The sequence below is a fragment of the Apteryx rowi genome, unplaced genomic scaffold (assembly GCF_003343035.1).
Source record: "Apteryx rowi isolate R43461 unplaced genomic scaffold, aptRow1 scaffold_98, whole genome shotgun sequence".
NCBI classification, from domain to species: domain Eukaryota; kingdom Metazoa; phylum Chordata; class Aves; order Apterygiformes; family Apterygidae; genus Apteryx; species Apteryx rowi.
In genome coordinates, this window is record NW_020451293.1 from 1,199,650 (window position 1) to 1,223,272 (window position 23,623).

The 23,623-nt window shown below is 39.1% G+C and overlaps 1 protein-coding gene across 1 annotated transcript in view; it reads left to right on the top strand.

Annotated features, from left to right (window-relative positions):
* The first annotated feature begins 514 nt into the window (after window positions 1-514).
* KBTBD12 (kelch repeat and BTB domain containing 12) overlaps window positions 515-23,623 on the top strand; it is a 29,195-nt gene continuing 6,086 nt past the window's right edge. The window contains exons 1-4 of the mRNA XM_026055088.1: window positions 515-1,727; window positions 2,666-2,936; window positions 6,279-6,429; window positions 17,906-18,103. Of these exons, the coding sequence (XP_025910873.1) occupies window positions 658-1,727; window positions 2,666-2,936; window positions 6,279-6,429; window positions 17,906-18,103 (1,690 nt within the window). The 5' untranslated portion in view covers window positions 515-657. The remainder of the gene's footprint in view (window positions 1,728-2,665; window positions 2,937-6,278; window positions 6,430-17,905; window positions 18,104-23,623) is intronic.

Below are 23,623 nucleotides of genomic sequence, written 5' to 3' on the forward strand. Positions count from 1 at the left end.
AGAACTGGGCAGATTGATGAGTGTGCCTACTTAAAGAATTACCTTTAAATGAGATAGGAACACACAGCTTGATTTTTAGAAGGGTAGAAAACGCACATTTGCACTTGACATAAACAGAGTTTAGCTGAGTAAGGCCTGAAGATATGTCCTAGCTGAAATTTATTTTTTAGTAAGATATTCACTAAATAATTCCATGGAAATTTTGAACTATACATTTCAGTTTAAAAAGCTGGCTGCATATTCAAGAAGATTAAAAAAAATACCTCATATTTGCCATCAGAATATTGAAAGATGTATCAATTCCAGATTCAAAATGAAAACTATCTTTTATTTGTTTAGGTACCAAAGCTGGAGTGAAAAAACACATACAGTTTCTACAGTTGGAAGCAAGCTAAGCTGGAAAAGGAAATGGTTATATGTGCTTTGATATGTATTACTGATTTATATAACACTCTATAGAATGACTATCTTTAGATACTAAGAGCAAAATTAATTTGCCCAAGAATTTGTTCTTACTAGACAATGTTATGCTTCTTCTTCTAGAAACATTCATGATGGAGACCTTATCATTTGAAAGCAATCTAACATGTAAACAGCCCTTCCGAAAGTTAGATGAATTCTGAGAAGATTTTAAAATAGAAAGCTTGGAGATCAATCATGGATCATAAGACTGAGGAGAAAAGAAAGCAGCACCATAGCTTGACTTTACTGGAACAAGTAAAAAGAATGAAAGAATCAGCAGAGATAATTGATGTTGTTCTAGTTGCAGAAGGTGAGAAATTCCCTTGCCATAAGGTGGTACTGGCTGCATTCAGTCCGTATTTCAAAGCCATGTTTACCTGTGGCTTGGTTGAATGCACCCAAAGAGAAGTAGTATTATATGACATCTCTGCAGAGAGTGTGTCCATAATACTCAGTTACATGTACAGTGCAGATTTGCACCTCACTAATCAGAATGTGCAGACTGTTGCTGTTGCTGCGTATTTCATGCAGATGGAAGACGTCTTCAATATATGTCAGAAGTACATGATGGACCATATGGATGCTTCCAATTGTGTAGGGATTTACTACTTTGCAAAGCACATTGGAGCAGAAGATTTATCTGATCAAGCAGGGAAATACTTATATCAGCATTTTGCTGAGGTGAGCTTACAGGAAGAAATATTAGAGATTGAAGTCCAGCAGCTGTTGACTCTTATAAAATCAGATGATCTGAATGTTTCCAGGGAGGAGAGCATTCTGGACCTCGTCATTAGATGGGTTAATCACAGCAGAAAGTCACGTGTGGTACACCTTATTGAGCTCCTGAAGCAAGTGAGACTGGTACTTGTCAGTCCTTCTTTTTTAGTGGAAGCCCGGAAAAGGAACACGATGATCCTGTGCAATTCAGAATGCAATGATATGTTTGAGGAAGCATTAGAAACCATCAAGATATCCAGACACCCTTCTCTCAGTCTGCGATACGGCATGGAGACTACTGATGTTTTACTCTGCATCGGCAACAATTCTCTGGGCATTAGATCAAGACATGGTAGCTATGCAGATGCCAGTTTCTGTTATGCTCCTGCAACACAAAAGACTTACTTCATTTCCTCTCCAAAGTATGGAGAGGGTTTAGGTTGTGTCTGCACTGGTGTTGTCACTGAGAATAACGATATTATTGTGGCAGGAGAAGCAAGCGCCGTCAAAATGTCTAGACAAAAGACCAGGAACATCGAAATTTATAGGTGTGTACCTTCTGTCAGAAAATCCCTAAATTTTTAGTCCAACTAATGTTTCTGGGGACAAGAAAAGACCATTAGACAAAGCATTCATTCCCTAAAAGTTTGCATAGAGATTTCAATTACTCAAATCAGTTTGTTACAACTCATCTTCATGGCACAATCAATTATACACATACAACCAAATCTTGATGCCTTTTCTCATGAAAGAGTATTTACTGTGGTGGCATCCCTGTGTAAATAAGCTTGATTAGATCCTAGATCAATGTATCTGGACTTTGTATTCTCCTAAATCAAATCTCAGCATTTTGCTAGGGTTTTCTTTTCTAGATTATTGGCAGGGGGAAGGAGTCAAGGCAATCACCTGAGAAGTCCAGTAAGACAAGGATAACACTCTTCTATAAAATTGCCATGTTGATGATACTTCAGAGATAAAATGATAATGGCTGATAATTTAAAACCCTCATTCTGTTTTTACTCATGTCTTTTTCAGATGAACCCATTTTAAAGAAAATGGGAGCTTTTCTGGATTCAAGACTAAGTAAAAAAGTAAAGACAGCATTTTCAAGTACAGGTGCCTAAATTTAACAAAGTAAATCCATATTGAGGCAGAAGAAGTGGCCTTATTTTCAGCAGTGCTGAGCTCTCTCTCTTCCCACTGACTTCAGTGGAAACTGGGCATGAACAGCACATGCAGAAATAAGGGACCCCTACATTAATTAAGGTCAAATATCTTCCAAAGGATGCCTAAAGTTAGGCCCCTTCATACTAAAAATACTTGATCTTGCAAGCATTGAGCTCAATTTTATAACTTCTCTGTGAAGAAGAAAACTCTTGTCATTGTATCATTGAATAAACAAAGAAGATCAAGGGGGTAACATTTGAAAACAAGCTGATACGACCTCAGTGAATCAGGGCACTCACAACTTTGGATTTTCCTACAGATACCACCAGCAAGGAAACCAGTATTGGCACAGTGTGTGCACCACTCAGTTCCGTGAACTCTATGCACTGGGCACTATCCATAATGATCTCTATGTAATAGGAGGGCAAATGAAAATGAAAAATCAGTATCTGGTCACAAACTGCGTGGAGAAGTATTCCATGGAGCAAGATACCTGGAGAAGCATAGCACCTCTTCCCTTGCCATTAGCCTGCCATGTAGTGGTAACAGTGAAGAATAAGCTCTACGTGATGGGTGGCTGGACACCACAGGTTAATAAAAATGCTAGTTATTTTGTTTTGTTTGTTTACTAACAGTCAGAGCTATGCTTGGTTTATATGATGCATAATTTTATGGTGCCTCTTGCACAGCAAAAGTACATCAGTGATACGAGAAGAATAAATTGCTCTCATTCCTCTGACATCTTTCATAGGAAAACCAAATAGGGTAAAGGGGAATAAAATCTGTATTCTATCATCTTCACCGTAAAAGCCAACTTCTGGAAGGGCAGTTCTTTCATAGAGACTTTCACTGTAAGCAAGAATCTAAAATGTATCTCTTGTGTCAATATGAGTTCTATTTTAAACAGCTACTGGGTTAAATATTGAAGGCCTGATTTTTGCAAAAACCTGAACTGAAATAATTGGGATGATATTTAGTACTTATTTGGCACCTTTGTGTCATCACAGACTGGGAAAATGGATTAACTTAAGTCTTTTCTTATATATTGTCCTCTTAATTTTTCTAGGTATCAGGAAATAATGATCTTTAAATCACACAGAGACCTTTAACAGAGCCCCATATTCAAAAAGCACATACAGAGGTGAATTTCAGGACCAGATTCATATCTGAAATTCAAAGTTCATCTCAATTTCTCTTAGTTAACCTTTTGGGTTAACTGATGTTCCTTTATTTGTTTTTCATTGTATTTTATTTTTAATGAAAAGTCAAAGCATTATTTGGAGAATAGACTCCTTTAATTAATCCACGTATTTGTTTCAGTTGTATTGCTTGGCCATGTAGAGTACTGATGGAAATTTTCAACAGGGCCACAAATACCATCTTCAGCAGTACAAACAATATACAGAACTATGCTACAAGGCAGATAGATGGCAGAAACAGTGCTTGCCCTCTTTAGTATGTCCCAGTGTGAAAGATCTTTTTAAGAGTGTATGAAAGATCTTTTTAAGAGTGTAGCCCATTTTTACTTACTGTTTGGTGCAGTTTAATCTTGATTATTCAAGTTAGAGCCCCACATCTATCTGACAAAGATGTAGGGCATCTGTAATCCTTATTGCTGACTATGGTATTTTCAGAATGTCATCACATCTCATTGGTTTGTGATCTCTTGAAATAAATTAATGTTAAAAGTATTTAAAAGTGAAAAGTATTCAGCAAACAAGATTTCTACCTCTTTGGATATTTAGAGCACAGAAGTCCCCAAATGGAATCAACAGAAAGATCTGAGAGTACTTCTGATGCTAAAACAACTGAGCAAAGATACCTCTCTATTTTAAGAATTAAAATATGAGAACATCCTTAATGTAGAAACAGTCTGTCTCTAAAAAGCTTGAGCTGAAAGATTTGTTATATAACAAAGATAGATTTTAAGTTAGACAACCAGCTTTGTCTCGCTTAATAGTTCTCCAGAACAGATTGTAAGGAGGGAAAGTGGCTTGGAAACACTAGTCAAGAACATTGAGCCAAGAATCATTTAAAAAAATACAGGCACCTGGAAAACACATGAAGCTGAAACCTGCCAATCAGTACTAGCTGTAACAATACATGAGAGTCTGGGTTTATATATAAAATGGCTTGAGATGAGCAGATTAATACTAATTGACTAAAAACTATAGCTTTGTAACGTTAGCACGTACCTGAGCAGATCAGAACAAATTAGCTAAAGCACTCAAAAAAAAGTACTTTAAGACCAACACTGCAGAGGGTGCTGAATTCTTCTAGTATCACATATCTCCTTGCATTCACCTTTCAGATGCTGCAGTTGTATTTGTGTGACTGTCACAGCTGCACTATGAAAGCATATTGGTTTGTCAGGTCAGGAGTTGTCTTTATATTCAAGCAGCACTGAATGTTCTGTCAATCCTTAACAAACACTAATGATGCAGCATTGATAGAGTGCTGTAAATGTATGTGTCCATTCACAGGACACAGATAAATACATGTTCCCTTCCCACTCAGACTTTGCAATTGAAATAAGACAAGACAAAGTCAAGCCAGGACATAAAATGACAGCTTAGGAGGGCAAGGACTTGACTCACTGCAGCACTGCTCCAGTTCTGCATTGGTCTATCTTCACTGATGCCAGTAGAGTTAAAAACCCAAGTGTACTGGCTGTGAATCAAGCCTTGGTAACTGGGGGCTCTTAAAATGGCAGGAAGCATCTGGTGAGGGCTGAAAGGCAGGTTTCAGATCCTTGAGACAGACAGAAGGGACACTTATTTTTTCTGTATATAAAGAACACAGTGTGCACTCTGAAATGGTTCACATTAAAGTTACCACAAAAATGAGGTAGGATGTGAATTTACAGCATGTCAAATGGTGTCTGCTCATAAGCATACACTTACTCTGTGGTAAAAAAGACATGGCTTACCCCTCTTTCAGTGAATACTGAATTTCAGTGTCTCACACTTGCAGAGAAAGGGCATGCCCATGGGCACTTACAGGGCAGTAACCAAGGGACTATATATTTACTTTCTAGTTTTCCTCCTACTAGCTTGTCCATCACATCAGTGTTGGAAAGGTTTTTTGGGAAAGGAAAATAACAAGCAAAGCAAGAACACGTATAGCAACTTCACAAGTAAGCAAAGTAGCTCTCTCCTTTTCATTACCTCTGCATGAAATCTTTCATCTTGAGATATTTCAGAGCCCTCCCCCACAGGTTATTGCTTACATTCAAAGTTACCATACCAGAAAATACAATCTTAGTTCCCTGTGCTATACCACAGAGGGAGAAAAAGGGGAAGAAGATTAGAAAGAAAAAAGAGGAGTAGGAGTGAGTATAAAAAGTAGATTACGGTAGCAATGATACAGCATGGGGTTAAGAGATTATTAAAACTATTGAAGGAGAAGACACAGCAGTTGAACGACATTACACTGTTTAGGTTGACTAAATAAATGTGCATGCTAGTTGAGAATAAGTTATGTATATAAACAGGCCTGAGAAAAGCCAGCTAAGTACTTCACTGAGACTCATGGTACAGTCTGAATAACAACGTAAATAGAAATTCAACATTTAGAAGGAAGAAAAACTATCTTACAGAAGGTTTTCCTTTCATTATCAGGACTTCACAGAGGCCTTGTAAAAGAGGTATGCCCTGTCAGAGCTGGACCCATGAATGTTTTGTTATTACCCAAATCCTCAGCTTTATTGCTACAGAATATAAATGCCCTGTTATTCATTTGCCTTCTACAATGCACTTCCAGCCACAAGTCATGGTGCTGTTAAACTGTAGTGAGTATGAATCACTTCACAGCTAGAATTGATGTGTTGATGTTATTTATCTGCTCAGCTGTCTGCTGTGATTAATTGCATGCAGGCATGTGCAGAGGGCTCCAAATGTTGTATTATTATATGGCTGTCATATTTCATACAGATGGATCTGCCTGACGATGAGCCGGATCGATTAAGTAACAGAATGTTTCGGTATGACCCAGGCCAAGACAAATGGACAGAGCGCGCACCAATGAAGTACTCCAAATACCGCTTCAGCACAGCTGTAGTCAACAGTGAGATTTATGTCTTGGGTAAGAGGAAACAGATTTTTAACAGATAGCACAATGACTTTTTCTTTTTTCCAGCAATTTGCCTCAGTGAAGTGAAATATCTCACCCTTTGCTATGTACTGTAGGACACAGTATGTTGAACTAAATGGATAGTATTTTCTGGAGCTATTTTTCTCCCACATAATTTCTTCCTTCCTTAATTCACATAGATTAAATTAGTGAAAGTTTAGTGCTCTGGATTAACGTAACAATGATACTTTGCTTTTTAAACCACTTTTCTTTGGAGTACCACCATGCTAATACTAATAATAAATTCAAAAAGATGGGCAGAGAAGCCTTGTTAGCATCATTTTACAGAGGAGGAATGGAAAGTTGAAGTAACATGCCCAGCATCCTAAAGGAATGGCACGGGGAAAAAGAGAATTTGGATCTCCCAGTCAAAACCAAAATTATTTGTGAAGTCTGATAAAATTTAATGAATCATTCTCTTCTACCCACCTCAGTGCAAATATACTATTTTGGAAAGTCTAAATCTTTCATTTTGCCATTTTTAAAATGACAGAATTAATGACAGAATTAATATTTGCACAAACTTTGTTCCCAAAGACCATTCCAACTTCTATCCAAGCCAACAGAAAGAACATCACTTGTTTCAGAACACTAGCAAACATCTCAGAAAGGCAAGACAAGCAAGGGATTTTTACGAAGAGAAAATGATTATGTAAAGCAGGAAAGGGTGGATGGAGAAGAAAGGCATTGCGACCATTGGGAACGATATAGAGAAAACATTAAAGAGGCATCTTGGAAGGAGAGTAGGAACCAGAAAGGTGACTAACAGAATGAGACAATTATAGCTAGGAGCATGACTGGAAGGTGCTTGAAGAAGTGGGAGAGAAGTTTGTACAGTCGGCTAATCCACAAGTGTGCTGTGGGTCACTCACACTCTTCCATGCTCCAGGGTCCTGAGGGCATGAAGAAGGCAGCTATTACACCAGTTCCTTTTAATCCCTGCTGCTTCAAATTACTCCTGTTTTCAAGCTTATCAAAGCAAACACAATAAATATGGTCTTATCAAATTAATATATTTTTTGATTTAGGGATGTTTTTGTTTTTTCTGGGTTGTTATTTACCATGGATAATGGAGAGTGTCTTCCTGACATGTAACACTGAAGGAATTTTGCAGAAGGCTTCCTGGAGAGGTATATCTAAGAAAGGTGTCTCTGGAGTAGCAGAAGGGGAAGACGGCTTTAACACCCCATTTGTCTTCTTTTAGAGACACTTCTTTCTCTACAGTGGCTTGAGCCAGACCTACAGGCACAACCAGGAGAAAGGGTGAAAGAGGCACACATGCAAAAGAGAGTTTACAAACAGAAAATCATTATTGTCAACAGTTACTCACAGGTGAACTTCAACATGCTGTCAAATAAAGTAAATGCTGGCTATTTAGGTTCAAAGGTGCTTTGAAAATGGAAGAGGTTTAATCCTCTTTAAAAGGTTAAATATATATCTATTTATTTATACTGATAATGATGCTGTAATGGGGAAGCAGAAGCAGCAGTAACAGTTGGGAAGAGAAAGGCTCTATTCATGCATTTCAGTAACAAGCATTCAGAGATCAAGACCAAGAGTTCTGTGATGACACAAGAGAGTCAGGGAGAAAAAAAAGGAGATGCCCTGGGATGCTTGTGATAAAACAGGTTGACAGTCGTCTTCACAGTAACCCTTATACTGAAACATGGAAAAGCAGTGGCTAATAAGGAGAACTGCATCCATTTTCTTCCCTCAAAATCTCACAAAGCAAGAAGCGTATCTGAATGACTACAATAGTGAAATGTATAGGTTGTACACAAAGCATAGTTCTAGTCTGAAAAGTGATTGTTAAAATGGCATTAAGGAGTTCTAAGTTTATGATTTCTTACAGACTTTCGCATGAGTTTTGCTAACATAAAAAATAAAAAGCATCATTTTACTATGTATAGCTGCCAGTGCTGCTCTTTTCAGGAAGCTGAATATTGACTTGAATTCTTTCTTACATGCCGGTCAGTACCAATAATAATTTTTTGGTGCAAAGACCTTTGTTAACAATTTTATTGGCATGTAGGCTGGAATAGAATCTAATTCTGTTTCCCATCACCTTGTTGGTTCACACACCTTTCCATGAGCAATCCTTATCYGAGCAGTCCTAGGGGAATCAATGCACTTAATCCTGTGATTAACAATCTGCTGCATTGGACCCTTTACTCCTGTCACTAAACATGACTAAGCACATGCAAGAGCAGTGTCTGATCTTAGCTATAACAGTGTAAATTTGGGGTAATTCTACTGTAATGAACAGACTTGCTTGTAATTTATACCAAAGATAACTGAGCTCACAAGCTGCTCCAGGGAGCAGATTTTTGAGAAAGACTCTGCTATTTTTATGATGGCATTTCTGAATGCGCCCCTGTTCTAATGCTGTGTCCACTGCAAGGTGTAACTGGAGCAAATGTAGACGTGACTGAGTTAACTTCAGGTAGCCTGAATATTGCTTGTGGGGAAGACATTTTACATAGGCTACAACACTGGGCTGTTTTCACAAACTCCTGATTGTCTATTTTCACAAAACTTGTGAGGATTTTAATATCTGTAAATCTGTAAAATTTGGTTGAAATTCGCCAATAGGTTCAAAAGCTATTAGAGGACAGACAAAATAATGCAAACACAGATACAGAAGACGCATGTACCAAGTATAATTGTGTAAGTCTTGTTTCCTTAGGAAATGAAATAAAATTAGAGCTAATTTTTTAATCAAAAACCAAAGCTGATACAGAGCCAAAAATGATGTGTCAAAAAATTCTACCTTTGAATATGCTGTTTTAAATCCACCCTTAACTGCATGGGTGGAACTGAGAAGATTTAAATATTAAAATTGAGCAGACAATTTGGCTGGTAAATTTTAACCAGCATGAACTGAAAATTCTGTAGAGGAGACTCTAAAGCATTTTCAAACACCTCTCATAACGATGAAGAATTTTCAAAAGAATTCTGTTTGGAAACAGCTTTACAGTCACTGATACTGGCATCTTATTCTGCTGGTATCACACATGGTCCCATCTCCAGCTGTAAACTCACACATGCCAACTGTAATTAAAATCTTACATGCCAAAGCTACATTCCATGCTTTATTCATGGTGACAAGTTCTTGTTACCTTATGAATTCTCAGACTGTTGGGCTGCGAAATAGGTACAGTTTTCCTTTGGAAACAATTGTGATGGTATCCCAGGCTGGGTGGACAGACAGTTCATGACATTGAAGGGAACATATTGAAAGCGCTCTTAATCTGGCTGATGCAGCACTTCATCATGCAGATGACATTCATGAGAGAATGAGAATGGAAAGAACTGAAGTTGATATTGACAGACCAAAGAATAGCAACTGTCATGAGAATGGTAAAACCACTGCAGCCTGTTCAAAGCTATGGATCCTTGGGACTTTACACTGTTTCACAGGGAATGTTGAGCACTGTGGGAGTCTAGAAAGATGCTGTCAAGGCCAATTTGTTCAAAAAGACACATTCTGAAGAGGATCACAGCTTGTAGGTTGTCCTCACATAGTGATCTTAGAGGTGTCTATACTCAGGCACAATGGCTAAGCTTTTGTGCTACAGATGAGAGAAACTTTTGTGGAGTTTCTGCCACTGCCCTTTATAGCCCCTCTCCCTCCAAATGGGGATTCCACACAGACAGGTTATGTGTATGTAGAACTTGAATATCTAGCAGGCTTCCATACAGCCTCAGTCATGAGACAGTCAGTGAAGTGGCAATTCAGAAGCATGGCAATGCTTGGATTCCCAAAAGAATCACCCCCTTTTCAGATCTTACTTGCTCCTTGTGTAGAACAATGTCTCCATGGGTTTCCTGTAGTCTGCACTGATTTAAAAAGGTTCACTGGGGGTTTCTGGGGACAGATGAAGGAGAAGAATGGAGGAAGGATGGAAGCAGGAAAATGAAAGATATCATCTGCATTCCACGAGGACCAAATCCTGCTTCCCAGAAGTAAAAATATAAAGAAATGCATAGCTCTAGCTGAGTACATAAAGTAGCATTGCAGAGAGACAGGACTTCTTTTGAGCAACTCTTGAAAAGTCACACATATCTTTTAAAAAAAGTAAGATTGTCATCTCTTTCAGGTACGGTCTCTGTGTACAGTTGGTACAGTTCTCAGTACATGCAGGATTAGGTGGGACTCCAGAGTACAAATGAAAAATCACTGCACTAACTTGATCCTCTCCTCTCGTCTCTAAAATATGAATCTAAGTTCTATCACATACATGAAGCAAAAAGCATAGATGGATCACTAGCTTTGAATAAGATACCATAACAGATTCTTTGATATACAAGTCTAATTTTTACTCTCATCCATATAGGTGCAAATTTGCTGCAAGTCTGCTGATTTCGATTGTGTTGTGCCAGATCAATTTTGTTCTAACCAACATCAGAATCTGWCACTTAGCCTTTGAAGTGTTAATTTTTGAAGAGTCCCATTGGTGCAGAACATAGAGTACATAGTCACTGTCCAAAAACCCTTCCCAGTCTAATTGCCACCTCCAGCCTCTAAAACTCTAATGACCTAAATGGAATTATTCTAGAGTCTCACTGATGGAAAGAAAATGAGAAATAGATTAGAGTTTTTTGTCTGAGTAATAGCATTGTTCGGGAACCTGTACCAYGAGTCTTTAATCAGCAATCCTGCAATGTAATTGTCTGTTTGTTGTATAATGTTCCTAGAGAATCTTTTGCTATTTATATGGTGTACATAATCCTTATAAGTAAATGAACAGCATTTCCTGAGGCTCAAAATCCTTTCTCCTATTCATCCCATTTGACTGGTCTTAGCTCTTTCTCTCCATATTTTCCCAGGAACATAACTATATTTGTTAGAAAGCCCAAGAAAGAGCAGTATTGTGTTCTTAATGACAGAGGCAATTGAGATACTTTTGGAAGAAAACCAGATGGGAGGGCTCTATTTAAGGTCATGCATTTTAATCTCTTGCTTAAAAAAAAAATCCTTTGCAGCTGAGTCTCTGAAAACTCATTACAGCTGATGGATAAATTAGGAAAAGACCTGCCAAATGAATTAGCTTATATTAAAAAACATTCAACAGAACTACTATCTCTGAAATATAGGTCACTAGTAAAAATATTGTATCACCATGACAGCTTTAACCATGTGTTGCTTTTATGTTATATAATACCTGTTTTATAAATAAGAACATACAGAAGGACTTAAATAAGAAATCCTATTAGTAAAGATTTAGGAGTCAAATAATTTTTGTTTATCCTCCTTAGTTTGGCATCCCACCTCATTAAAACCTGTTTTTTCCCTGAGCTCTTGCTGAGAGCTTCTTTTAAAAGTTTTAAGCAGTTAAATGAGGTTCAATTAAATACTGAATATCTCCATCATAAAATACTTATTCGAATATGTACTTTGGAGTCTCTCTGGAATGGAAAGCTTGTGTAGGATGGACTGGAAGGAGACATTTTAGTTTTCATGCTTCGGTATTAACTGTGTGTTTAAGTAACATCCTTCTTCTAAAACAGACATGTCTATAAAYATGCTTTGGACTTCCAACAAGTGGCAGATAATGGGTCTGATTCTGCCCTGTTATACCTGTGCACCAGTCCCTGGAGTGCTAGTGTGCAGGCAGGAACCAAAGGCAAAATCTGGTCTGATACATGAGACAAGAAATGCTCCCTATTCATTTAAGGATTACCAAAGGAAAGGAGAACAAGGCATTACAGGAGAAAAGAAGGAGCTGGAACTGAAGTGTTGACTGTTTAGGAAGACATTTAGTTTTCTCAGCCCTGTTTCTAATCAATCTTTTGATCTCATGTCTTCCTACAAGCTACATTACATCATCTGCTTTGCTCTGTGATRGTAAAGAATGACAGTGCTTCTCATTCTCATTTTCGTAAGTGCCTGCCAGGGCTAGCTTTATTGCTCCCTTATTTCTCCATGAAACCAGTTATGCAGCCCTGCTTTAAAGAGACTGAGAGAGTAATGTAAGTGCTGAGACTCTCAGCTTGAGTGCTGTTAAAGAGTAATGAAGGGAAATGTTACATAAGAGATTAGCGCTATTAAATCCATTGTGCATTCCAGAGATCAATTTAATAGTGAATTATTTTATGGGAGCAGAAGGACAGCAGGAGCTTAGATTTCACTTGCTTATTGGCGAACTACTCCTTTTTTCACCCATCTTCCTTTAATAAAAATTCAAACAGGCACTAGTAAGAATACATGTTGCTCAGTATTACAATCTGAGGGCTTAATCTTATGGCAAAGAATTACAGTATCAGGGCCCTGAGTGCAAATAGGCCTTAATTACCCTGACCAGCCTTCCCTGGGGCCTCCACCCACAACCTCTGCCCATGGGGCCAGGAGTGCCTATTTAAGCTGAGGCTTGGGCCTTCAGTCCCTGCTTTGTTGTCTTGCCTTTGCCTGATGACTGCTGGACTGTTGACGGGACCTACAGTCATCACCACGCTGCTCTGCTTGCCTGCCTCTGGTGCTGTGGATCTGCGCCCTGATGGTGAGGTCATTGTACGGCTCACCTTCCCTTAGGGAACAGCCCTGCTCTTGCTGCTTCCTAACATATTGCCCTGGCTGAGAGATTGTAGGTTATCTCTAATTTTAGCTGTCTGTTTGTGGGGGAATCAAGTTAAAATGTATAAAGTCTGACATTCAGAGGTCCTGATCACCATTCCTCTCTAAATGAAGTATGCAGGCTCTTTTCAGTTCTACCTGGGTCATGAACAACCTTGTAGGCATCATTTTGGTAAGCTATCCTGTCTATACACTGTGCACTRAGCAATCCAAATTTGGATCTGCATTGCTAACCTGAAAACCAAATTGTTCAGGTTGGACTCAGTTGCCTATCAAATCTAGCYGTGTGAGTGCTCAATTCTTATGGATCAGTGTAACTGTTTAGACTAGTGGCCGCTCTTACAAGTGTCAGTTCCAGTGATGCAAGTGAAGTCACTGGGCAAGTGCAGGTAGGAATATTCTTATCTCTTGCGATTTAATCATATGCTAGTCCCCTTCTATAGATACATGTACACATATATATGGCACCTTTAAGGCACTTATCTCCTTTGCATCAGCTGAACTAATTATTACTATGGATGTTATTTACCACTTCACAGCCTTCGCAGACATTCCCACTCTTCTGCTGAAAGGGTGTTCTGTTATTTAGAACCGATGTGATTCAAATTGTGTTTAGTCTTCTCAAGTAAGAATGGAAGAAGGGGGAGGCAGCTGACCTAAGGCAAAGCAATATGTTTTGCCTTCAGCCAGTTATGAACAGTGTGTGGGTACAGCAAGGCACAGAGTATCTCATTGAAATTCTGAAGATGTAGTAATCACATCACCTATCTTGCTTTGCCTTCTTGCATCAAAGGCTTGTCTTTTTTTATCCTGATTTCTTAATAAAGATCATATATTGTATTTATATATTTATTTTACTAATGGAGCTTCATGTTAAATTTAAAACCCATTAGAACCACTGCTTACAGAGTGCCCTTGAAAGTATGTTTGATTGTGGAATCATCCAAGCGTGATATGGAAAGCTCTCAAGCATTAATGGTTTTGGGAACACAAAGGTGGCTTCACTGGCTTATTTTAGTCTTTCAGTGGCATCTGAAATATCTCCCAGGGAAAGCAAATAATGTAAAAAGCCTAACATGTTGAAAGGGTGTATTTGTAAAGGGGGGAACTGAGTTCTGGGATTAAATCATCTTGTGTGATGAATGTGAAAATGACAGAAATGTTCCAAACCCTCAGTGAGAAATCCATCTCTCCCTGCACAAAGGACATGTAACTGGGCTATATGTAGAGAATTAAACCAGGTGGTGTTGAAGTCACCTGCTCTGTGACAAGAGGTGAATGTGGGTCAATAATGTGAGACCCTTCACAGTGTCCATTCCAGTTCTTATGCACAGAATAGCAATTGCTGGACTGCTGGGAGGTTGGGACCACAGCATTTATAGTTCTGGGCGGTTTAAGGTACAGTCACAAGTGCAAAATTCCAAATACATAAAAATGACCCCTCCTGTCCATGTACTTTGGGCAGACCACTTGGCACAAGAGTCTCCCTCAAATGACCTACAACCCTCTGCTCTTTTTGCTGCTTTCTTTCTTAGCCCCTTCAAGGTCAGCAGAGGCCCCTGTAGGAACAAAGCATAAACTCTCTTGTTCAACTGCTCTACCCAGAGAAGATGAAATAAAATAAAGAGAATCCTCATGGTCTTAACTGCAATTCCATATGTCTACATTTGTATGTCTACTGGTTTCATAAATCTGTATAAAGAAGACAGTAAGATAGGATGATCTGGACCTTTGAGTGACTGAGTACAAAGCAGGGTGAATTGCCTGCCACATGAAGTTTCTTTTTTTTTTTTCTGGCCAGTTTGAAGTCTTGCATGGTAGACACATTGTAGATATGATGGATAGTCTGATTAACATCAGAAGCCTCCACTCAGTTGCAGATGTGGGTTCATTTGAGAAATTTTCTTGCTGATTTGTGTATTCTGTTCTTTGGGAAAAGGCTTGAGACATCAGTCTCCATGGGGGGGGAAGTATTGCCTCACAGGAGGAATTCTGAACTACTGCATCTGGGAATATGGCAAAGCAGTGCTGGTAGAATCTAATATCCTCAGATTCCTTTGTTGACAATATTTCAGTGTTAGCATTGCTTTAAAAGAGGAGACTGAAATTCTTCTGTGAGTTTGATTTCTTATTGTTTGGAATACTACTTTTTTAAGCTTGAAAATTAAACTTTATTCCCATCTGATTTTCTTCTCATTTTCTATTTGCCAGGAACTTAGTTTTATGTTTTTATTGTAAAATTAACCTGAAATTGGATTTACCTCAAATGGCTGAGGGTGTAAATAAAATGGAGATACTTTGTACCTTCAGGACTGTTTAGGTTTTAAAAAATAGGTTTAAAGGAGTTAAACTATTCAGTGAAGGTTTTGTAAATGTTTGAAAACATACGGTAGCTCTTAAGCTGTTGCAAAGAAGCTCCAATAGGTCACTAAAGATTATTTCTCTAATAATTATACAAGGAAAATGTTTGAAGGCTGCTCCCCTGGGTGGCCAGCTGAATGCCTTCATTAATTGGTGATGGTTAGGACTTTTTCCAGAAGTTACTAACTGTGCTGTATTAGTACTGTACCTGATTACCTGATTATTTCTGTTCTTTTCTAAGTTACTGTGCCGCACAATCACTGAACTTTGAAAATGACAATAACAATGCACTAAGAAATAAAGTAAACAACCAGTTATGCTTCTAGAAAAGTTCTGGAGCATTTTGGCTACTGGCATCCATGAAATAAGGCAATCAGAAAAGCTGTTCAGTTGACTCTGATACGCTGTATGTGTGTCCTAGTTGGTACCATTCTTCCTCTAATTGAACAATATGCTCTTTCATTCTTCAGATGAAGACTCTGTCTACAGGTGAGTGGATATTCTTCAGTGTAGTAYAGTAACACCTGAGGTAATTTTAAAACAGCCAGCTTGATAATCAGCAGCAGTCTGTCTTTGGCACCATGGCACCTCTTTTGAGCAGATTAAATTAATCTGTGGGGAGCTTTAATATCATTGGTTCCCATTTAAAACTGCCTTGGGTATCTCCCTCTAGGCTATGACACACTCTGTAGCACATACCCTGTTAGCAAATTATCTTGCATGCTGTAGTCTGCTATTGAGATTCTACCAAAGGATACTATAGAATCAAAAAGACTTTATGATAAGCAATCGGTTATAGCCTTATGACTGAAGAATTTTTCTGATTAGCTCTTAAAACTTTCCTTGACAATGTTGTCCATCAAATTCTGAGCTGCAGATAAACACAGAATAGGTATCTTGAAAGTCCCAGCTGGGTTAGAAATGAGTTTTCTGGGTGCCAGGGCTCTCAACTCGTTAGACTTTAGTTGACAGCCTCCTTTGAGTGATAGTCACACAAGGCTACCACCTACCAAATGAAGATGCTGACACTGGATGTCGAAGTAAGCACTATATGCACATATCAATTCAAAATTCAAATTCTGATCTGAATCAAACACCAATAAGTTCAGCTGAAGGAAGGCTTCCCACTGATGATAATGGATACTGAATTTGGTTCTAATTTTGCTGCTCTGATGCAGGGATAAGTGCTTTACCTGTCTCAAAAATACAGGTCTAGAAAACAGTGGAGGCAAATTCAGAACATTATGGTCCCTACTTACATGTTGCCTCTTGCAAATACCTTTGGAGAGTGCACAAAATGTTAAAAAAAGAACACAATCCAAATTAAGAGATAGGTGGAAAACCATATGTGAGTATAACTTCAAGCACTAGGGGTTCATTTATTTGACAGATCATCTTAACAGCACTGGGCTGAAGCAATGTATTTTAAAAGCAGCCTCACCAACCTTGTACAGGTTATATTTGCAGTCATTCCCTTTTCCATATGCAAAGGTACAACTACATGCAGTACCATCCATTTGGGATTTGCACAATTGAGCAGTCCTACAAGTGTATCTGGAAAGCTAGCCCTTCATGTGAAAATTGCATATTGCTGTCATTTTATATTTAAAAGTGGTCACATACACACACATGCACAAAAGAACTGCTTTAGCATGCCATCAGTGCTCATTACAGGGTATTGTATCCATTGGCACAGATGGAAAACCTGCTAGGATATGTCAGCATATTAATTCTGGAGAACTAAAGGCTGTGAATTCAAAACCYGGATTTGATCACTGGAAAGAATTTGGAAATGCAGTGTTTACACGATGCTTTCAGTGTACAATGTTTGCAGTGTGCTCTGAGATTGCAGGTGTATCTGCAGCCTGTTGCAATATGTCCCAGCAAACGAAAACTGGGATCTGTTTCAATCCTGCAGACAGACTTCAGGCATTCTAATTAACCCTTCCACTGTAGGATTTGTCACAAATGACTCAGTTGGCACTCTTGCAAATTCGACGATTTTGCTTCTTGAAGCTGACTTCCCTTGAGAAAAGGATGAAATCTTTTTCTTGTGTTGAAAAAGACACAAGCAAATCCAAATGATTATTGGTTAACAAGTTTGAGGGTCAAATCCACTAACAACAGTAACGGAAAAAAATTTCGATACACTGCAACTTAATGCTAGTGATTTGTCCAGCACACAGAATAAGTAATTACAAGAATTTCTACTGCATAGTCAGAAAACAAGACAAGATACCTTTCATTTTTGAAGACATGCTGCTTGTTCTTCTTCTGATACCAAGCTTCAGAAAGGTGCTTGCTTGAATGTCTGTAGATAATGTGCAGTGGCTTCTGCTTTGAGTTTACTTTCTAGTGAGCTTTTGGAGCTGAAAAAGGGAAAAGAAAAGGAGTGTAATGAGGACATGTAAACAAAAAATGATGCAACCAACCATGTATTTTTCAGTGAAAGCCTGTGGCTGTTATAGTTGACCTAGATATCTTCTTTTGCAGGAGGAATTGGGTGCCTCGGTCGTGACAGGGGACAGACACGGAAATGTCTTGATGCAGTGGAGATTTATAACCCTGATGGAGACTTTTGGAGGGATGGGCCTGCTATGCCTTCTCCTCTCCTCTCCTTACGAACAAACTCTACAAGTGCAGGCTCCGTGGAAGGGAAGCTGTACCTCTGTGGAGGATTTCGTGGAGCAGGTACTGAAATGAGCCTGAAATTCCTTACATAGCTCAAATCAATTTCACTGTGAAACTGTCATGAATTCATGACTTAATAACGCTGTCATCAGGTGGTGCAGGCACGCTCTGGAACCACAGAGCTGATTCAGCCCTTTGGACTGCTGACTCCCAGTGTCAACATGAATTGTGCTCCATACTGTTTGTCCTTTGATTTCCACCCCTYGCCCCCTCATCAACAACAAAATTTAAGGAAGTTTGTGATCTGCACTATAGCTGTCCACATCTACGGCCTCTACAGAATTCTGGATCTACATCCAGAGCTGAGATCAGAATCTTAGCATATGTTAAAAAAATTAAAGAACTTGGGCATATTTTTCTAAGAGTAAGGCATTATGCAGCTGTCTTTAGCCAAGGTATGTTCTGTCACTGAGTCACGTATAAAGAGTGGTAGTACCGGGAGAGGTTGGAAGTCCTCCTGTGGCTTTCAAGATGGCCATCTTTTGTACATTTGTATAATGCCAGCACAATAGGGTCCTGATTCCTGACTGCACTATTGCAAGCTATATAATTATGTGCAGAACTCCCCTGCACTAAAAGACTATTATTTAGATTGCAAATCAAAAAGTCAGAGTTCGAAAATGCCAGTTTTGCAGTTACCTGTGCAACCTACTCTGACCCCCTATGTGTGCATTTGTATACTAGTTAAGAAATAGTATGTGATTGTGTTGTTAAACGTTGCTATGATGTCTATTAACAAGGGAGCCAAAATAAGATTCTCACTGGCAACTGTAAATCAGATATATCCAAATGTTTAAGGAGCTGACAGGAAGCTGTGCCTTAAAGATAGGGTTCTTAATGACTTTCAGTTTATTAAAGGAAAAGGGATTTTAAAATCTTCATAACAATCACAACTTCCATTTACCGTTATCAGGAAGGCTTGCACCCTAAGTCACCTGCACTGGACAAAACATTTGCTGTTCCCATTACAGAACTAATGCCCATTACTGACAATAGGAGCTGATTAGCAAGCCAGAAGCAAAGGTGGGTGGAGGTCATATGCTAAGCCTAAAGAGCTCTAGCCTGCTTCTCTCCCTGGACCCTGTATCCCTTGCATGTTGGAAAGAGTGAAGGATGTGGGTGAAGGATGGACTGAAGAAGAGAGGGTTATTGGTATCCTATGGGACCTTCGAGAGAATGGCTCTTTCACAATTACAGTTCTTCAGCAACTTGAAGATATTTACAGAATAGCATGTGCTGCTGCTGCTTTAGCAGCAGATAGGGTTATTTTAGAATGTGCTTGTTGCTTGCTTTTAGTTTTTTGGGTTTCTTGGCATGCCACTGAAGTTTTTGTGAGGGAGGCAACCAAGAGAGGATATTCCAGTTTTACAAAACATTGTAATTTAGTTTCAACCAAGTGGTGATTTTGGAACAAGCTGGAGACACAGCTGTAGTCTCTGAGTTTTGTGCCTGCTGAACTCTAAAGGGCTGCTGTGAACACTGCAAGTATGATTGTTTCTTTGAAGGAAAGAAAAAAAAGCCAAAAAACTTCTGCAATGGGAAGTCTTATGCAACATATATAAGGGACAGCAACCAATTCCCCATACACTATCCATGCCCAAGTCCCTAGCTTCAACTTGCCTTTGCATTTACTTAAACCCAGTCTTGATCCAGCAGTGTGAAAGCTGGTCTACTAAGGAGGCTGTGGCATCTTCATTTTACTCTTGTACACTCCATGCTCTGCATGCCTTTCTGTGTGAGTATTGACCTAAATGGATAATCAGAGACTTTGTACACAAACATGAAGCTGAAAAGCAGCTCTCAACTGCCTGAAAGGCCTTAAGTTTGAATGGAAAGACAAGCACTACTGCCCTCTCAACTACCATCACTTCTGAGTGTCCCATATAATACTGCATGAAGTTTTGTGATGGCAGGATTCTCATATAGCCCTCTCGCAAATCTTTAAGTTTGTTTGGAGGAGGACAGCTGGAGTAGCATTAATAGCATCCCCAGGAGCAGTGGAAGAGAAACTGCAGCTACTTAATCTGCTAAAGGGAAGCTACCTGGTCAGCTCAGAGTAGTGTTTGGGTAATGCTGAACACAGCCTCTCTAAAGGATGAGTGGCCCTGAAGTGTTCCCAAGCTTCATCCATGGAAAGCTTCCTCTGAATCACAAGGAACGGTGTTCAACATTAAGCTGTGTTGATGGACACAGCTTGTGAAAATTCCTTTGCTGAGGTTTCAAGTTATAACCTTGTTTGAGGCCTGGCTGTGAAAGGGGAGAGGAGATTCATKCAGCTGAAGTGTAGACACTTATGAAGTGCCTCCATTAGGAACTTGGTCACACTATCCCTGCAGCATACAGAGAAGCACAGACACTTCCAGAGAGAGATTCAGRTCTTAATACTCTAAACCTGCTCTGAAAGACCAGAAGGCATGTTCTATGAGAATATGAGGGATCCTAAGTTGTCTTACCTAAAACAAACACGCTAGGAGCTTGGTGGCTATGGTTAGATGGTAAAAAACACTGAAACCTGTGTGCTGTACCATTAGCCAACAAATAATAATGTATCTGTTATAATCATGATGGGTATCCAAAAAATCATTTCTGTTTGCTTTGAATTCTAGTTTTCTGTTTTAACGTGACTTGCAAAACTTCACCTTTTAGCCAGCAGTTTATACAAATTAGTATTTCTGCTAAAACTATTATTACGGCAAATTAATCTGCTCGTCTCTGACACTCAGCTTCAGTGCATGTAGCCCAATGTCACGAATGTTGCCTGTCATTTGTCAGCAGTATTATAGCACTCAGCAAAATATTCAGAAACATTTAAAATGGTTATTTTTGTCTATTAGTTTATAGTTCTGCACAGAGCACAAAGGCTAATCATTGTTTGAATATTCAGAATGACAGAATAAGCAATAGCCAGCTAGTTTTCTACTAATTGTTAAAATATGTTGCTGCATTTACTGCTGTAGCTATAGATTTTAAACTAGCCTTTGCAGATTGACTGCATAATGTTCTTGTTGACACATTTTCCTTTGCCTTTACATAGAACTAAAATCTGACACCTGCACAGGTTGACAGCTATTAATGTTAGTCTGTGTCTGGCAGAAGCAGTCTCATTAGTATGCCTCACTGAAGGATGTGGTAAGCAACTGTTAAGGTATGCAGCATTACACATTTATAAAATGCCTGCCAGACTGGGCTCCCTTTCTCTTTGACCGTTTCTTTGAATTATATTTTTCTGGTTAAAATAATGAAGGCAATGGTGTGTGTCTGTGTTTGCTGGGACTGTTTTATTTGCTTTCTTTGTTAGCTTAATGGAGGCACAGGTCTGTTGACTTTGCATTGTTGCACCACAAATATGGATTTTGTGGACTGTTTCTGGGGATTGGATGTATGGGAACAATCGCTGGGAGTCTGATTTTTTTGATTTTAGTTTTAGATTATAGATATTGGGCCAACTGCCTGGCTCATAGATTTGAACCAACAAATCCAGAGTTAACTTTTGACTTGAGGACTTAAATTAAAAGGCTCTTTACTATATACCTATGTGACATCAGGTGATGTGCAAAGTAAAGGGACAGCTACCTCAGTTCAAATAAAATACTTAACAAGTCTCTATTAGTGGCACATATCACTTAAGAGGCCTTATGATTTCATTAGCTAACTGCGCTTGATGTGGAACTGTCTCTCTGAACTGGCAATTATGCCATTTCCATCTCAAATACAGTTATAGCAGAGAAGATGTATTTATAATTTCCCTACTATATATTGAAGATTTCCATAATGTGTTTAGCATCCCATCTATTCATATGTATGACCAGAGCTGCTCAACCCAGTTCTGTTATTTACTTATCACTGATATGAAGTAGAAATTCATCTTTCACTCAGGTGGTGGTACAGGCAGTTAGAGTCAGAGAAAGGAAATAGGGAAGAAATGTGTCTGAATTTTGAACACAAGAATCTATTTTGTCTTTGCAACTGTTTAAGTCAAGATAGGTGATACTGTGACACTCGCAGAGTCCTAGCTGTGTGTTGTGATTCTACCAAAAACAAAAAAACAAAAAACACACACCCCAGAAGATATATAACTACCCCAGATGCATTTGCTGGCCTCTTCTTCATTTACATAAATTGCAATCCATACATTGGAATAGAAGCTAGCTTGCGGCTGTGCAGAACCATGTAGTAATTACTATATTCCAGCTGAGCTAATGAGTCTGTATCTCCACGCCATCCTCTCCCGACAGTGGACTAGCTTAATAGTTATTTATTCTGACTAATCTGCCATAAAGGTTGCTCCCCTCAGTCTCATCCATTATGTGATTTAGCTGGAGAATCACTGTTATCCTTGTTTTTTTATTATAGTGGTTATGGTACATTACTGGAATCAAACTAAATTTAGACATATTAAGGCGCTTGGCACAGTAAATACTGCACTTGTGAAGTTTGGGGGATGAGGGATTGGAACAAAAACTGTTTCTCAAGCACCTTGCTATGTTCCCTGTTAAATAAAGCAGAAGGGCAAACTCTTGGCTGCCTATTTGCAGCACTGTTTGTTTCTCTCAGAATTTACTGGGCAGAGATGAATAATTAAAGTTCCCCTGCCCACAGTTGTTACCATTTGAATAAATACTCCCATCAGTGAAAGGGATTCAGGATCCTGTGTTTTGCTCAGCACAGAAATCTGCTGCCAGCTGCCTGTCGTGCCGCAGGCACTGCCCCGTCTCTGCAGCCTGTGTGCCGAATCCACCCGAAAAGCTGCTGGCTGACCTTTCGCCCACTTCTCCCTGTGCCCCAGCGCGAGCTGGGAGCCTGTGCTCGGAAACCCGAGCGCTGGAGAGCCCTCTCTAGCTCGCCCTGCTCCCAGGCAGGGCTGCCCGTTTACCCAGCCCTCATTAGCTAGAAACTCGCTACAGTAAATAAGGCCAATATAGGTCAGGATGAGCAGCACCTGCTCGCTTCAGATCTAAATTTGACCCAATATCTGACAGCGCAGTATTAGTAATTCAGTCATGCTTCTTACTAAGGCTCATTTATGGCTTATAAAGGGTTAATAAATGATTAATAGATATTTTAATGCATTTTAATTAATTGCTGGAGAGGTCAATAGGTTGTTTAGAAACATGGCTTACAGCCATGTATGACATCTTCTATTGTGTTCATAACTGCCTGTCATGCACACTGTCTAAACATGCTTTATATAATCTATTAATAATGTATTAACCCATTGTAAAGCATTTAGAAACAGTATCTTTGGATGGCCTGAACCAGTAATTCTTGTTTTGGTCTTGTAATCTTTACTCATATGAATGGTGCATTGACTTCAAGAGCACTGATCTTGCTGCTATTGAAATCTGATTCTGCCATCACCTCAGTGGAAGCAGGAACAGCCTCAGAAGATTATGTCCGAGACAGGCCTATGAACTGTAGATAACTGGAAAGATTTTAAAAGCTGCAAGAAAARCAGTTGAAATAACTGAATTAGAAGTTCCTTCCTACAGACCATCACATTCTCCTTTATCATTTTTTAAA